The sequence below is a fragment of the Bombus pascuorum genome, chromosome 1 (assembly GCF_905332965.1).
Source record: "Bombus pascuorum chromosome 1, iyBomPasc1.1, whole genome shotgun sequence".
In the NCBI taxonomy this organism is placed as follows: domain Eukaryota; kingdom Metazoa; phylum Arthropoda; class Insecta; order Hymenoptera; family Apidae; genus Bombus; species Bombus pascuorum.
In genome coordinates this window covers 17617631-17635467 of record NC_083488.1, presented here as the reverse complement: position 1 = coordinate 17635467, position 17837 = coordinate 17617631, and the positions used below count along the sequence as shown (strand labels likewise).

The 17837-nt window shown below is 29.2% G+C and overlaps 2 protein-coding genes across 5 annotated transcripts; one reads left to right on the top strand and one right to left on the bottom strand.

Moving 5' to 3' along the window:
• The first annotated feature begins 892 nt into the window (after positions 1 to 892).
• Positions 893 to 14689, top strand: LOC132906945 (vitellogenin receptor). 3 transcript variants are annotated; one of them, XM_060959628.1, is made up of 32 exons: positions 893 to 1004; positions 1658 to 1724; positions 1817 to 1944; positions 2333 to 2476; positions 3011 to 3116; positions 3210 to 3359; positions 3478 to 3594; positions 3756 to 3881; positions 4096 to 4311; positions 4476 to 4647; positions 4947 to 5148; positions 5251 to 5442; positions 5516 to 5636; positions 5736 to 5876; positions 6161 to 6413; positions 6556 to 6758; positions 6840 to 6992; positions 7280 to 7407; positions 7487 to 7611; positions 8082 to 8284; positions 8990 to 9165; positions 10690 to 10934; positions 11162 to 11475; positions 11616 to 11855; positions 11978 to 12130; positions 12367 to 12512; positions 12589 to 12680; positions 13295 to 13532; positions 13615 to 13792; positions 13877 to 14174; positions 14234 to 14354; positions 14415 to 14689. In XM_060959628.1, exons 1-32 carry the CDS (start codon positions 987 to 989, stop codon positions 14532 to 14534), a joined length of 5286 nt encoding a protein of 1761 aa, XP_060815611.1. In that variant the 5' UTR covers positions 893 to 986; the 3' UTR covers positions 14535 to 14689. The 3 variants fall into 3 exon arrangements, with proteins under 3 accessions (XP_060815611.1, XP_060815630.1, XP_060815621.1); XM_060959638.1 differs by having other exon boundaries at positions 968 to 989; XM_060959647.1 differs by lacking the exon at positions 14234 to 14354.
• LOC132906985 (glutathione synthetase-like) lies at positions 14103 to 17411 on the bottom strand. 2 transcript variants are annotated; one of them, XM_060959686.1, is made up of 12 exons: positions 17237 to 17411; positions 16658 to 16841; positions 16511 to 16586; positions 16309 to 16433; positions 16200 to 16242; positions 16056 to 16129; positions 15835 to 15999; positions 15579 to 15732; positions 15413 to 15520; positions 15022 to 15311; positions 14775 to 14948; positions 14103 to 14310 (listed from the first exon to the last, which is right to left on the bottom strand). In XM_060959686.1, exons 2-11 carry the CDS (start codon positions 16831 to 16833, stop codon positions 14822 to 14824), a joined length of 1338 nt encoding a protein of 445 aa, XP_060815669.1. In that variant the 5' UTR covers positions 16834 to 16841; positions 17237 to 17411; the 3' UTR covers positions 14103 to 14310; positions 14775 to 14821. The 2 variants fall into 2 exon arrangements, with proteins under 2 accessions (XP_060815669.1, XP_060815661.1); XM_060959678.1 differs by lacking the exon at positions 17237 to 17411 and adding an exon at positions 16964 to 17224.
• Between the last annotated feature and the right edge of the window lie 426 nt (positions 17412 to 17837).

Genomic DNA, 17837 nt, shown 5'->3' with positions numbered 1-17837 from the left:
GGAGAAGCAAATTATTAAATAATATAATAAAATGTATATTTTCTTCAAATTATCCAAATTAAGCGCAGGGTAAAGCTTATCATTTTTGTTAAGTGTAGGTGGTAACGATATATTAGGGGATTGTTCTTTTCTTATAGGATATGTGAACAACACGTATAGTTTATTTATAGAAATTAATCTTCCTATTTATTTTGCAGATGGAAATATTACAGTAGAATATTTGGAAATACACACACACACACATATATATATATATATATATATATATATATATATATTTCATATTTGTATAAAGATCGTAAAAATTTATAAGAATTTGTAAAAATAAAAATTTGAAAAGTAATAAATAATAATTTGTAAAAATAAAAAATTAAAAATGGTATGGTAGTTGCAATGAGAAATGGCTTAATTGTTGGAATAATTTTCATATAAACGTTATTCGTTTCCAGCTTCGTAAAGGTCGAGCAAATTTAAACTTAAGAATAATGTGTATACATAATCGAACTAACTGTTTGTATACATTTCTTACGAAACTTGTACCGTCATATACAATTTCTTCTATTACGCGAAATTTACGATAAATTATAACTTTTAAAAGAACAAATTATCATTCCTAAGCGTAATTCACGTGTACTTACATATTATACGAAATATTCTCAAAAAATATTTATTTATACACATTACTCTAACATTACTGTTATAATTATTAACTGTTTTATTAGTTAGTTTATAATATATTGTATAATAAATTTAGTATTAAATTTAATAAATATACATAAAAAAAAATAATTTATGTATGTATAAATCATTTCTTATTTATGATTTAATCCCGTTCAAAAGTCTGAATAGAATGAAATCTATATTAATGTATAATAACCTACACAGAAGCATTCATAACAATATGTGTATTATTAGAAAAACGACCTCAACTACACAACTTTGGTACGGTCTCTGTAACGGCCTTTAGTTTTCGTTTAACAGTCGTAATGGTAAGAACACCTCTCGTAAGTATATGCCACTTTGTAGTTATGTTATAAAATGTTCATTTCGCCAATTTTATTATAAAGAGTACCTAATTCAGATCTGATTCCGTAGTTTTTATTAGGGGTTAGTGTAGTTAAAACAAACTTTACTTAATTTAATGAAAATAAGTTTCGCTTGTGATATCATTTTTGCAGATCTAAGTTTGTATAATATACTTAAAATCTACATTTGTCAATGTATTGGATATACTGATTAGTATTTTATTTATTATTCATATTGTGTCATTTACGAGATTCTCAAGCATTTATAATAGTTGAAAATGTATGAAAAACATAAATGAGAAGATACAATTAGTAATACACAAGGAACATTGGTGCCGTTGAAAAGACTTTAACCATCGAAAAGTGATACGATGATGATTTGACCCTCAAATTCTATCATAATTGCGTTCTTCAACTTATGTTTACTTCATTGTGTTGTAACGCTTGAACTTTTGCTCTCATACCTGTTGTATCAATGATATAAAAACCAAATATTTTTGAATTAGTTTTCTACGATGACCATGGCATTCTAACGATTAAACAAATTATGCCGATGAAGACTTTAAAACAATAGGAAAATATTTCCAATTGCTTAATAAAAATGTGAATTAATTCGACAAAAATTATTTCAGATTATGTATCGCAAATTGTTCGTACTTCTAGTTGTAAGCATCTTCAACCCGCGCGCCGATACCGCAGGTAACTTTAATCGTACATACTACAATTAGATTCAGTAACAATTTGTTTCTAGCGCATTCTAATTTATACTTTTTTTACCTTTTAATTTGAAGCTATAGGCTGCGAACCACCGGATCTCTTCTTGTGCTCGAACAAAAAATGCATTTCATCCACCTTCCGCTGCGATGGAGAAGATGAATGCGGTGACGGTTCCGACGAAACGGGTTGTGAAGACTACCAAGTATATATTAATTCATAATTATCATCAAAACGATATTTATAATAATATATTGCTTATTGTTATATTTTTTATTATTAAAGTAGTTAAATAATTTAAAATTATTTGCAAGAGATTGCAAAATATTCCACGTCTGAAATTTCTCAATATGTTCCATAAGTCGATAAAGTATTATACACTATATATATTGGATTACATACATATTTATTTTTATCTTATAAATTATTATTTTATTCGGAACTGTATATTTTACAACGAAATGGTTTCTTATATTATATATATATATATATATATATATATATATATATATATATATATATATATATATAATATATATAATATTCTTATATTATACTTCTAATATGTAACAAAATCAATTTTTTTATTTCAGCTTCAAAACCTTGAAATGATACGTTGCGCTATAGACGAGTTCCAATGTTCCGATATTCATACTTGTATACCGATAGAAAAATTCTGCGACGCAAAAGAAGATTGTTCCGATGGCAGTGATGAGTACGATGGTTGCGTAAAAGATGTGAGATCGCATTTAAATTTTGACCTCTTATCAAGTGACAGCATAATTCCTAGATCGGTACTCCGAGAATGAAAAAATATATAAGTTTGTTTATGAATTATAATATAAATTAGATTAAATATCAATCGATATTACAGATTGAAGATATTCATTACAATTATTCATAACTTTCATCTATATATGATGCATGTATCAAGCATTCCATAATTGATCAGCTACTTATTATTTTTATTTTAAGCAATAATGATGTTAATAAGATATATTATTTTTGTCTCAATTTATAGTAACTTGAACGCAAAAGTGAAATATTTAATTTTCTTGATATATTATATTCTAAATGAATTTTAAGATTATATAATAACAATAATACTAATGATAATAATAATAATAATAATAATAATACTTTATTGTACATCAGACTTTACGTATGTTACAAGGTGGTTCTTTGGTTTCTTACAGCAGATTGACTTACTAATTTGAAAATTATATGAATTACAAATATTCTTCTAATCGATATATTCTCAATTAATGCAGGTAAATTGCGACGCATTCAAATGCAAAGATGGCCATTGCATAAGAAACGAATGGGTTTGCGACGGTATCCCAGATTGTCCGGATAAGAGCGATGAAGAAAAATGCGGTAATTTTTCTTCTTTTCTTTCCGTAAACTATATTTTGATGTTAAATAAGATCTACAAGTTTCAAATTTACATTGCTATTTTATAATCCATAGAGAATTATATGATACCAGTCGATGAATGTAACAACGAGTACGATCGATATCTGTGCAAAAATAAAAGATGCATTTCTCTGAACACAACCTGTAATGAGAAGGACAACTGCGGGGATAATTCAGATGAAGATATAGATGCATGTATGAAGGGTAAGTAGTAATAAAGGAGATATTGTTTCGACTCAATAATATAAAATCTGAGTGATGGTAATTTTGAGCCAAGCCTTGGCAATTTGACAGTAACAGGTTTAATTGTTTCCAATCATAGCTGATGCATCGTGCAAGGAAGCAAAGTGTCAACATAATTGCAGAAAAACACCTGAAGGTGCTCAATGTTCGTGTCGACCAGGTTACAAGTTGGTGAACAATCAGACTTCATGCGAGGGTAAAGATAAAAGATGAACAATTTATTTTTTCTTTTTACTGAACTAAAGCTTGAATACAGGCATAAATATTCAGATCTGATTTAGATTCGAGTTAATTACTAAAACCATGATCAAAAAGAAACTACAAAGTTATTTTATATACATATTTATTATTTTATAGATATGAATGAGTGCGATAATTACGGAGTTTGCGATCAAGAATGTATCAATAGCGTTGGATCTTACACATGCTCGTGTCAATCTGGTTACAGTCTGAACGATGACAAAAGAACTTGTCAAGCCGAAGGTAAATCTTTTCTCAGTTTTGTACAAACAAAATATTTTAAAAATTTAATTCTTATCTGCGATAGGTTCTATATTATATGAGTGATAGAACAAATAGAAACAGTAAAAAGGAAAAGTTTTGAAAGATAAATACCTTCTTGAAAGATAAAAAGCCTCATTTTCGTAAATATTTACGTATTTCTAATTAGTATCTATTTTCTGCTGTTTAACCACAGGTGGCGAAGGTTTGATGATGTTCTCAGTTAAATCTGAAATCCGTGGTATTTATCTCAATTCTCGGTTGTATTATCCGGTGACTCAAAATTTGCAACACGCCGTGGCCATTTCTTTAGACGCGAATAATGTATACTGGTCCGATGTCGAGGACGGAAACGAAGCGATAATCAAAAGTTTAGAGGATGGTTCGCAGCGAGAGGTCATTGTTACAGCAGGTAAATTATGCATATAAATCGTATTCTCAAATTACTCTAATCTTTCTTACTGTACTTTATTACAAAATTTTAATTTCATTAGATCAGAGTGATACACACATCTGAAGTTTGCATGTACGTTACTTATTTCCTTTGTTGCTCATTTTCATATATATATCTTCAAGGTTTAAACAGCCCCGATGACATGGCAGTAGATTGGGTAACAGGCAACATATATTTCGCGGACGGTGGTTATATGCATATCGGAGTTTGTAACAATGATGGTTCTTATTGCACTATTATAATAAAAGAACAGAACGATAAACCGCGAGGTCTTGCTTTATTACCGTCCAGTGGGTAAGTGCATTTCAAACGTAAAAGACTGAAAATTGAGATTCAAAATCAGCAATTTCAATTCATTTCAAATCAGTAAATTAGATTCAATTTCAGCATCCGGATAAATAAAGTATTTCAATCTCCCTAAATATCTGTTTAAAAAAGAATTATGAAATTTTATATTACTACTTTTATAAAATTGCCATATCTTGTTTTTATCAGCTTTTTATTATACTTTCTGTAATTAAATATTTAAGAAGTAACACAAATTAAGGAATTTTTACAAGTTCAAAATAAATAATAAAATTATGTGTTTCCAGTATAATGTATTGGTCCAAATGGGGCATGGATTCATGCATATTAAGGGCAGGTATGGATGGAAAAAATAACACTGTGTTAGTCAGCAAAGATTTAGAATTGCCAAACAGTTTATCTATCGATTACGCGAACGAAAGATTATACTGGATAGACGCTAAAGCAAAAGTAATCGAATCGGTACGACTGGATGGCACAGATCGAAGGGTATATTTCACATTTCTACACCGAACATTAGAAAAATGTTCATCTGAAGAACCATAATTGCAGTAAAAATTATTTACTCGCTTTTTATTTGTACCATTTTAGGCCATATTAAAAGATATAGCAAAGAGGCCATTTTCATTAGCTGTATTTGAAAATAAGTTGTACTGGAGCGATTGGATATCTAATACCATACAATCATGTGATAAATTCACTGGTAAAAATTGGGAAGTTTTAGCGTCTGCAAACAGTACTATTTATGGCATACACATATATCACTCTGTTTTAAAACCCAAGGTAACTCTATGCGTTCATTTCTTTCTTTCTCATCAATTTATTCGTAAATAAATGATGCAGTATTTGATAATAGATGCCGAATCCCTGCAATTCAAGCCCCTGTTCGCAATTGTGTCTATTAAACTCAGCGAATAGCTATACTTGCGCTTGCACATTGGACAAAGAATTAAATTCTGATAACCATACTTGTCGTGGTAAGTTGTATTATTGTCGTAAACTAGCGAATTAAATATAAGACGCAACTTGATATTTAATAACTAAATAAATATACACACGAATTAAATAAATTCCAGCGGTCAAGAAGAAGACGCATTTAATTATCGCAGCAGGAAACAGATTCATAGACTATTATCATGAACTATTGGGAAAACCGAAAATTACTATCAGCGACACATTAAATCACGTCACCGAGGTTGCTTATAATCCACTTACTGGTACGACTTTAATAATCGATTATTGACAAACATCCTACTTATTCCAATAGACAAACCATAATGTTTCATATAACAAATATATATTCGTTGCTCTAAACAAGCGATCGAAACCTTTCAAAGTCGAATAATGTTATTTAACGTGATTTTATTTAAGCTCATAATGACATCACAACGCTTTAATGTTTATAAAAATCATCGAGCATATGTAACATTTATATCATTATAGTTATATAACATTGCTGCTTTTAAATATTTTCAATATTATCGAACAAAAATCGACACAGGTGGTTTACTAGCCAGCGATCAGCTAAGGGACAACATTTTCCATTTTAACATGCAAACTGGTGAAGAGAAAAGCATGATGTCTATTGAAAACGAAATACTAGGTGGAATGGATTTCGATTACATCGGAAATAATCTATATTTGTCGGATGTGAAACACAAAACTATCGAGGTCCACAACCTGAACAACAATGAGAAAACGATCTTCTACTTCCAAGACGAGCCTTACGATATTGCACTTGTACCTGAAGAAAGGTAATCATTTTTGTACATGAATCGCAAAAGGACGAATGAATTTCGATATAGTTCAATATATATATTTTTTTTATTTTAATTTGCTAAGCATTATGATAGAATCTTTATGGAAAGATCATTATATAAGATGATGATGTTTTAGTATCATGATGGTCGTATTCAGAGCGAATGAATTGTATCGCATAGACCTAATGAACATGAACGGGCTTGGTCCAAGAGTCACGATCGAAGGGAATAAGACACCTTTAATTGGACCGAAAATATCTTTGTGCTACGACAGAGTTCTGAAACTATTGTTTTGGAGTGATCAAGGCACTGGTCGTATTGGTAGTACGACCATTCCGGGTTTGTATTTCTATCGTGATAAACGACTAATGTTAATGGCTATAATATAGATATAAATATAAATATAATTAAATTTTTTAGGTTTCGAAACATATATCTTCCGCACTGGATTAGCGGAACCCGTGAGTCTCACTGTTCTTAGTGACTATGTGTTTTGGACTCAATATAAATCGAACAAATTGTATTGGACCAACAAAAGCAACACACAGCAATATCAGAAGCATACTACATTAGGTGAGTAATATGAAATAAATTATAAAACTCTTTGATAATCAATTATTAATCAACAGACCTGAATCGTCAACCATAATTAAATATATTGTCTAGATGAATGGATTTAATCTTAACTAAGTTTTCTCTATTCTTAGCATTTTATGCAATTAAATAAAATAATAATGGGATATAAAGAGAATAAAGAATACAAATAGCGATTAATCACGCAATCCAATTTATCGTATAGATAATCGAATATAAAAAAGAAAGAATTATACCAATTATACAGAAACAATTGTATCTTTCAGAAGTACCTGAAAACTTGAATAGAATGCAGTTAATAAGTTTACACCAAACGTACGTACAAAATCACCAGTGTCACAACAACAACGGAAATTGTTCTCACGTGTGCCTGTTATCTAATGCTGGTTCATATGTAAGCTTAGAGTATTTGAATAATACGATTTCTTTGAGATCCGATTATCCTTGTACTTATATTTCATTTAAATTTTCAGATCTGTGCGTGTCCACCCGACATGATGTTGAACGTAGATAATCGAACGTGTACTCTTCAAACTGCGTGTAATGCTGGCGAAATAAAATGTGGAGAACACGATATATGCATAAAATCCCATCAAAGGTAAGATATTATTATCTTGAATGGTTCAGTCATGGAATTTATCAATTTATAAGTGTATTCTGTAACTTTCTATGTCTATTAATCATGAGTAGATAAAAATTTAATCTCTGAAACATAGTCACTGAAATTCTTACTTCATGGATAATTACTATTTTGTATTTTTAGTATAAGACTTGATGAATCAATCGTATCAAACGAATTGTACGATGTTCAATCAATTTATAATTTTAAGATCACTTAAACGATGGAAACCATCAGTCTGCGTTGGCATTCAACACTTGCTAATTCACGACTGTAACATGACAATAAAAATTATTTCATACCTTTATTGGATAAAAATATACGAATTCATCTTATTTTATTTTGATATGCAGAATATACTTGTAAATTTGAAAATACTACTATCATTTATATTTTATATTTAATATCTGAATGCGTTATTAAACTTAAATATTTCACAATAACTTCAGATGCGACGGAATAAAGGATTGTCCTAATGGTGAAGATGAATCAAGTATTTGCGATGAACACCATTGGTCAAGGTGCAAGCATGAGGATCAGTTTCAATGTAAAAACGGCGACTGCATAAGCAAGACGAAACGTTGTAATTCCCACTACGACTGTGTCGATCGATCGGATGAGGAAGGCTGTGATAAAAAGGAATGCGACTCCAGTAAATCAAAACCCTTACTAAATCTTATTTATAACGTGCTTATTGTCTACAATAACAAGACTGTCTAAACATTTAGAGCACACGTTATAAGCGAAAAATTATATACTGTGTATATAAAGCGAACGACAATGTAGATCAAATTGAGAGATCAGTGAATGAAACTATTAAATAGATCGAATATTTATTTGAATCAATAAATTAATATTGTTTAAAACTATCGTGTTGTTTGCTTGAACAATCGTAACACGCGAATAAAGTAATCATAGCTGAAGTCACGTTATTAGTGATTAAATGAATTGATAATATCTATTCATAACTAATCTCAAGCTTGAAGCAATAGAAAGACCACTGACTTTATCGATTTATATAAGTAAGGAGAGAAAAATTTATATTTTTTCTTCCTGTTCTTATATTTCTATATACATACTTTTCCTTGAACTCTAACTCTCGCATGGAAATAAAAATAAATATCCGATTGATTCTCAGTTATATACCTTATCAAGATCATGTTTCGATTCTTTTTCAATCAATTTATTCGACGCGATAAGATATCTCGAACTTGTGTAAACGAGTCGAATAATGCTATTGTCATAAGACATCAACATCGAAAAACTATATTCGATATGTATGCAGAATGAAGGCTGAATAAAGGCCTTCGTCGTCAAGCGGCCAACAATTATTCACGATGACTCTAATATCTTCCAGATGAGTTTCAATGTCACGAAGGGGCTTGCATATCGAAATATCTCGTGTGCAACGGACAAAGTGATTGCACCGATTTTTCGGACGAACTTAATTGCGACAAACACAAGTGCGATAGCGAAGCCTTCGCATGCGAAATCGGGACTTGTATACCCAAAACGTGGAAATGCGATGGAGAGGTGAGTCCAAACCTTCCATTAGGCTTCTTTATATCAGTACCTTACGAAATATTCATTTTTTACGTGTAAATTATACACTATTGTTTATTTTTGTAATATAACAACGTATAATGCGTTGTAATTTAAAAACAATGCAACTGTACTTTTCTAATGCACTTAAATTGTACTTGAACGGAAAACGAGAAAGATGAATCAATCTTACTGCACTATCCATTGTCTTTGTTGATTATATCGTAATTAATACTTTCCTCGACAAAGAAAAACGGCGGAACGACAACTTGGTCATACTCCTCCATATCACTACACTCCTGAATCGGTAGAGATTTGTAAAAAAAATGTTCGTGCAAAAATTAATCTTTAGCATGATTTTTAAGGTCAAATTTTTTTTATTGCAACATGTTCTACTCATCACGAGCAACGAAAGTCTCAAAGGGATCATGGGCTGCAAATGCCCTTCCTGTCAGAAAGAAGTATTAAAGTTTTAATATTCCTTAAACTGGTTTAATCCATAATGTGTTTACATTTAATTACTCTCATTTAATGAAAAAGTAACGTACTTTTTACGAAGCAACAAAAAATTAGGAATCACCTCGAGAAATATATCAAAATACAGGAATAATGGTAAATCTCTGTGTGCAGGAGACATTCCATGATAATACAATTTTCAGCGACTATGTTAAGAATTTGATAATCAAAAATTAATATTGCGGCATTTAAATACAGATCGAGCCCGCATCAATTAGCGTAAAGAAGAATAGGTTGATTATTGCTTTTATTCGTTCTTATCCACTATTAGACCTACATAAAGTAGTTCATCGAGTAAGAATCAGTCACGTAACAGTGCGACGAATAATCAGAGAAAAAAATTTACGTCTTTAAAAAATTCGCCGCGTTCAAGCACTCCAGGCAAATGACTATGCTACTTGACAAAACTTTTGCCATGCTGTGTAAGTTACCATGCGATCCATGCTTTTTAGAGCGTGTGTTATTTATGGATTTATTTATGGAAAGCAGTTCCTCGAGTTGTAACATCCTCAATCGACAAAGTGCCAGGATTTGGGCTTACAAAAATCCACAAGCAGTGATGTTGAAAGTTTCGATCAAAGATGATTATTGGAGATCATATTATCGCCCCTATCTTTTTGCCTACATCATTACCTACATTTGCATACGTAATAAATGCGACGTATTTGCGATTTTTATGTTCACGTTTCTTAAGCAAATTACATAAGATCCGACTGCAGAATATAAACGCACTGCAAATAAAGCCAGTTTAAGAATTATTAAAACTTCAACATTTTTTTCTGACAGGAAGGGCATTTGCGACCCATAATCCCTTTGAAATTTTCTCTCCCTTTGAATATTTTTTTACGAAACTCCACTTATTGAGGAGTGTAGAATCACATTACGATAGTTTTTACACTTATTTTTTATACATTGTGTACAACTAGTTAAAAAGTAAACCCAGCCTGTTTTGTTAAAATATTTAATTGCATAATTATTTAATTTTTCATGTGGATAAAGGCTGACTGTCCAGACGGTTCCGACGAGAGCGAAACATGCCAAAGAAACGCGTGTCCAACCGAGATGTTTACCTGTTCCAACGGTCGTTGCATCGATTTAATGCTAAAATGCAATGGAGTCAGTGAATGCGAGGATGACAGCGATGAACAATATTGCAAGGATACGGGTAACAGAAATTATGTCAATTGTACTGTAGATCAGTATAAATGTTTCAACACAGAACTGTGTCTTCCGAAACAAGTCAGGTTAGTCAATTTAGCACTATTATTTATTAATTTTTTAATTATTTTACATTCATTTTCTTAATCAATTTCTAAGACTATCACATTGCTTACTTACTTAGTAAGTAAATTTAAATTACAATGAGTTTCATTTAATTTTATACATCCCTTTTTTAATAAATGTATTTTCATCATAATGAAATGAAGAAAGCAAACAATTATTCCGTTTTATTAACTTATCGTTTTCGTAGATGTAACGGCGTTACAGATTGTCCAAAGAACGACGATGAACGTAATTGCCCTCGATGCCAAAAGGAAGAATACGTTTGCGACAATCAGAAATGCATCGATAAAAGCTGGGTGTGCGACCGGATAGATGATTGTGGGGATGGATCGGATGAAAAAGATTGTGACGGTGGTAATTCGAATTCGAAAATAAGTGGTATCAGCACGAATTCTATTTGCAAAGAATTCAAATGTTCCAACGGTGCCTGCCTCCCCTTTGCCAATGTGTGCGATGGAAAAGTAGATTGTTCCGACCGAAGCGATGAATTCGGACAATGTGGTACGTACAGTGCAGACAAAAGAAATGAAAATATATCATTTTTAATTGTAACTTAACAATTCTAATAATTGATAAATTGAATCAATGTTACTGTAATATGTGAACACAATAATTCACATTTAAAATATATATTTTTACAGCAATTGCGTGTACCAAATACAATCCCTGCACAAATATGTGCCACAAAACACCCATTGGTCCCGTCTGTGGTTGTAGAAATGGATATCAATTGAGTAATGATTTTAAATCCTGCGAAGATATTGACGAATGTAAAAACAATGTTTGTTCACAAGTATGTTATAATACTAATGGATCTTTTACTTGTTCATGCCACGAGGGATACGTCATTCGAAGCGATAAAACTTCATGCAAAGTGGCTGGTAAAGAAACACTTAGCTTCTTAAGTTTTATTTTGTTTATTTTGCGTTTGGAATAATTAAATAATTATAGAAAATGTATAATAGGTGAATATTTCATACTGTAACAAATTATTTTATTGTAGGATCACAAATGGAAATAATTACTGTTTCTAATGCTGATATCAGGAGGTTATCATCAAATTTAAATTCAATTCAAGTTATTTATGAAGAACTAAATCCTGAAATAAGCGGTATTGATGCGAACACGAGGGAAAACACTATCTACTGGAGCAATGGTAATATCAAACAAAATTTACTTGTCTTAATGCATAAAATATTCTTTTCCAAAACACATTCTATCCTTAATGATTTAGCAAAAAAATTTTTCTATAGCTCACTTACGGACTAAATCATGCATATGCATTTTATATACAACATACGCATTATTGCTTTGATTCAAACATTTTACTAAATTTCTAATATAATCTTATTTCTTCATTTTGTTAAACTCCGAATACAATATCTCCCATAGATATCTTGGGCATGGTAAGTAAAATAAACATGAAAACCAAGGAACGAAAGACTGTTACCGGCCTTGGCAGACCGGGAGCTCTAGCTGTTGATTGGATTACCGACAACGTATACTTCAATGATAATGATTATTTTAGCAGTATTCAGGTATCGAATATTCATTATTCGCGTTCATTCGGTATTTATATTTAGCAATGAAAATCTTTTAAATTTTAATTTACAGGTATGCAATCTAGAACAGCAGAAGTGTGCTAAAGTAGTACCAATCCCACTAAAAAACCGAGCAGTCTCTATTGCCGTCGAACCAAAAGAAGGGTATGTTTTAATTAAGAAACTTATACCTCTTTGGCGTGTAACATTTAAAAATGATTTCATTCGATTCTAAATAAATATTTATTTTATTTTCCAAATTTTATTATTATATAATATAATTTGATTATAAATTACAAATTATACAACATATTACAATATATTATGTATAAAATAAAATTTGGAAAATTATATATATATATATAATTATATATATAATAATAATTAATAATTATATATAATAAGTATATATATATAATTAAACAATAATATATATAATTATATATAATATATAAAATATTATATATATATATATATATATATTATCTGCAAAATTGAAGGATTTAAAGAATACGATCGTAAATCATTCATCCCAAAGGTTTAGGGTAATTTGAGACACGAATCACAGTGCTAAATTCTTTGAAACATTTAGTCATAAGATTTATAAAGTTTTAGTGCTGATAGTATAGTAAAGTATACTATCTTGTAGCAGTTTTTATATGTGAACATTTACTTTTTATTATTATTCAATTATTATATATATAATATATATAGTACATATATTATTGTTATATATATAGTATTATACATAATATTATATATATTATTATTCAATTTAGGTGGTTGTTTTGGAGCCAAACTTCTTGGACATCTTACGATAGACCTATGACGGGAATATATCGATCCAATACAATGGGTACTAATATAACAGCGATTGTACATCGAGATCTTGGTATTGTCTTTGCGTTAACTATTGATTATACGCGATCCAGATTGTATTGGTCAGATACGTTTCATAAAAATATTGAGTCCTCGAATTTAGATGGTTCTAATCGTATTATAGTTTTAAACACAGATGTAAGTTCTATTAGATTATAATTTATGCAAGGAAGATATTGTTCGAGATATGTTCATATTATTCTTATTTTTAATATCATAGGTTCATCAGGCTTTGAGCATTAGCGTATACGAGGATTCTTTATATTGGTCGATGAGTACAACTGGTAAAGTAAAAAAATGCAAATTATACGGTGACAAATCGTGTGTAACGATTACCATTGGTATTTCAAATATCGACAAGTACTTTATTATTTCGCACCCAATAAGGCAACCTATTGGTTAGTTAAATAATTAATTGATTATCAAAATTTTATGCTATTTTCTAATAAGAAATACGTTCAAAACTCACATTTCTGTATTAGGAAAAAACACTTGCGAGAGACATAAATGCAGTTACATGTGTGTTTCGGGAAACAACGGATCCGCATGTATTTGTCACAATGGATATCTGAAAGATTCCAGAAGTACTTGCATGGAAAACACAAATATAAAAATTAAATTTGATACGAGAATAGCTGGCCGTAGAAACGAAAATATTCGTTATCAACACGGGACCTTAATTGGTATAATAATTACGGTACTAGCATGTATCGTAGTTGCGTTAGTCTACTTTTATTACCAGAAAATTAAACCACGCTTTTCAAAGAAAAATAATCTCAGGTAAATTAATCGATAATTCACTTTTAGTCAGAAATATTAGCTTCTTATCCTACTTGCAGTATTCATTTCCAAAATCCATCATATCAGCAACGAAATGAGATCACACCTTCGCTCAATTATATTTCTGGTTTACCACCTGGAGAACATGAATACGTTAATCCGATTATAGATATACAAAAGGTAAATTACTTACATCATATTCAGTTGTAGAAAACATATATGTTTTTTTTTTATATTTAGGATCACAATGAAAATATACCAGAAAAGGGCGAAAAACAAATGGTGAAACTTCTCAATTTCGATCAATCAGATGACGAATCTAAAGAATCTACTAATGGACAGGATATTCGCTTAATATAGTATAATATATATTAACTTTTGCTAAATTAAAATGAAACTCAAATTTAACTATGTACATAATTATTTACCTACTTTATAAATATTTAATAATATGTAAAACCTTCATGTATATATCCTTTTACATACAATTAATAAAAACAGAATAATCAATAATATTTAATTATAATAATTATCATTTAACATTCTTTATTAACATTATTATATATAAAGATATAATTCTATAATATAAATTACTCATACTTTTGAACTATATCCGGTAATTCGCAACTATACGAATATCTTTTGTATTAACTAATTAAATAAGGACTATCAATAGCTCCAATTCCAGCTGCTATTCCCCCTTCATTTTCATTTGATGGTTTTGTTCTCAGAATATGTCCTACCTCTTCATTGTATATAATATCATTATTATTTCTGTAAAATGAGAACTTAGTCAGTCGATATAATTTCTAGAATAATTATGAAAGAAATATATTTTACTACACACCCTATAATGACACCATAAACACCAAGTTCTGATACAACATCAGAGAAATCTAAATGATTATCTTCAAATGGTTCATTATGAGCACGTACAATATAATTCTTTTGCACAGGAGGATAAAAACGATCCATTAATATCCAAGCTGTTCGTTCTTCTGAATTTCTCATGGATTCTAAATGAGTCTTTATATCTTCATTATAAACATTGTTTCCTCCTCCTTCCCTTTGTGGTTTTAAAACATACTTTTTAGGATTTGACATAGCATTATCAATTATTACTTCTGCTTCGTTATTCTGTTTACAATGCAGAACAGTATAAAAATAGCTTCAAAATGTAATATTAAAATGATCATATGTATAAATTACAATTGCAATTAATGTTTTCTAATACTTACAAATTCTAAAGAATAAAGTCCAGCAAATACCTCTTGTATTTGTTTTATTGTATTATCATCTCTTAAAAGTACATTAAGTACATTAGGATAAGCTAAAGATTGTTGTACCTAATAAAAGTTATTTATTATTTACACTGTTCAGAACAACAATGAGTATTTTTTATACCTTTTTAGTACCAGCTAGATGATATTGTATTGATGGACATTTTATTGCTTTTGAACGTTCGATTAATAATCTAATTTCCCATTCTCGTTCAGTGGGGTAAGCTTCAACTTCATAACCAGAACGAAAATAAACTACAGAAACTTCTAAATCTCCACTAAAAATAAAAAAATATTATTTTATAATTTCTTATTTAGATATAGACAGTAAATTTAATAATATCTAAACAACTTCTCAAATATTTTATATAATTACATACACTATTAATTGTTTATTTGGTCCCAACTTTGCTTCGGACACTAAATCTCTTAAACTTCTTCTGATTATTTTAATATCAGGATTAATTTTAGAAATTTCAAATTCATGAAATCTCTGATCACATACATTATAAGTAATACTTTCAACAACAAATAATATTACAGCCCTATAATAAAATATGTTAATTATTTAACGGTTAGCTACCATATTTGTACTACTTACTTTTCATTATCATATAATTTCCATGCATATATTAGCCCTTTACAGAGTCCATTAATTGGATTATTTTCTGGAATCTAAACATGGTCAAAAGTTTAATAAAGATCAGAAAGACTTAATAAATACAGAATAATTAAAGATACCTACATTTTTTACTTTATCCGCATGTCCAACTTCTGATAAGATATATCTAAAAATGTATTATATTAGGATACAACATACAAAATATATTGTGTACTTTGTAACAAAAACTTACTTATGATATTGAGTAGTAACTGTAACTATTCCTCCAAAACTACTTGCAATAGTATTTAATTCAACTTGTTTAATCTGATTCTCATGTAACATGTAATCTGATCGAAGTAGACCAAGACTTAAAGTCTATAAGAGAAAAATTGCTTAGAGACTTATTCATCATACATTATTTAAAATAAATTTATATTATGTTAATATTTTACTTGACTAAATCCTTCCTTATATATAGTTTCATATATGTTAAATAATTTTGCTGTAAATGGATCTGCATCAATTGTACTAAAAGATATAAAACAGTTATCTATAACACATATAAATACAAATACAAACAACTTATTATTTTTATATACCTTTTTAAACTTTTTATTAGAAAATTATTATCATGTGCAACCTTATGTATCAGTTCATTCAATAATACTTGTATACCTTTAGCTTTCTCAAATTTTTTTCTAGGAAAACTTGATGGTAATAAAGTAAATGGTAAAACTTGTACCTGATTTTTATTAAAGGATACTTTTGATCGCATACTAATACCTGAATAAAAATAAGTTAAATTTGAATTGTTTGATTTCAATAAAATCGTTATTATATATGTTGACGAATAAGAAACAATGAGCCAGTTTTTTCATTAGTTTGATATATCTATAAATTAATACCATGCATAAGGGCCCAATCCTTAGCCTTATCTACAACATTTTCTAATTCTTCCCTTGATAATTGTAATTGAATACAAGGTTCTAAACGTGAAGCTTCCATTGTCATATAAATTTAATAAAATATACGAAATTTCAAACAAGAAACACTTAAAGTCTGCATCAACTATCATTCAAAATAATTGTTGGGTAAGCGACTAGCCATATCTTTATCTTATGATTAAACATAACTTTACACAAAGACGAAACTACGTGTAAGTGTAAACATATACGTACATGATAATGTAAATCCTTATCATGTATTTCCAGTTTCAAATAAAAATAATTATTCATATAAATATTACAATTGCAACAACCATAACATGTCATTATTTCCGAAAAATATTTCAATCGTCTTAGAAAAGAAATTTTATTTAACAATAATAAATACATTATAAATTTTATCTTTCACATATATTGAAGTTTCGTACAGATATATCACATTTTTCATAAACAGTACCTATATATATATATTATTATTTTATAAATAGATGATACAATATTCGATAAAAATGTATTATTTAATATATATAATATATACATATATATAACATGAACATATGTATACACCCGATGAAGAGGTGTACACATGTTATGTATACATAGTATGTAAATATCTAAAAAGTGAAACATTTATCCAAACTTTATTTTGCCAACTTTCTTAATATAAATAAATATTTTTGCATTGATAATACTTAAATAGTACTAATTCATCTTTGCGTAATAAACATATGGATATATATATATATAATTCTACAAAATATATATATTATTTATTTATGTATTTTAAATATGTGTTAACGAATAGAATTTAAATGTTATGGAAGAGAACTTTATG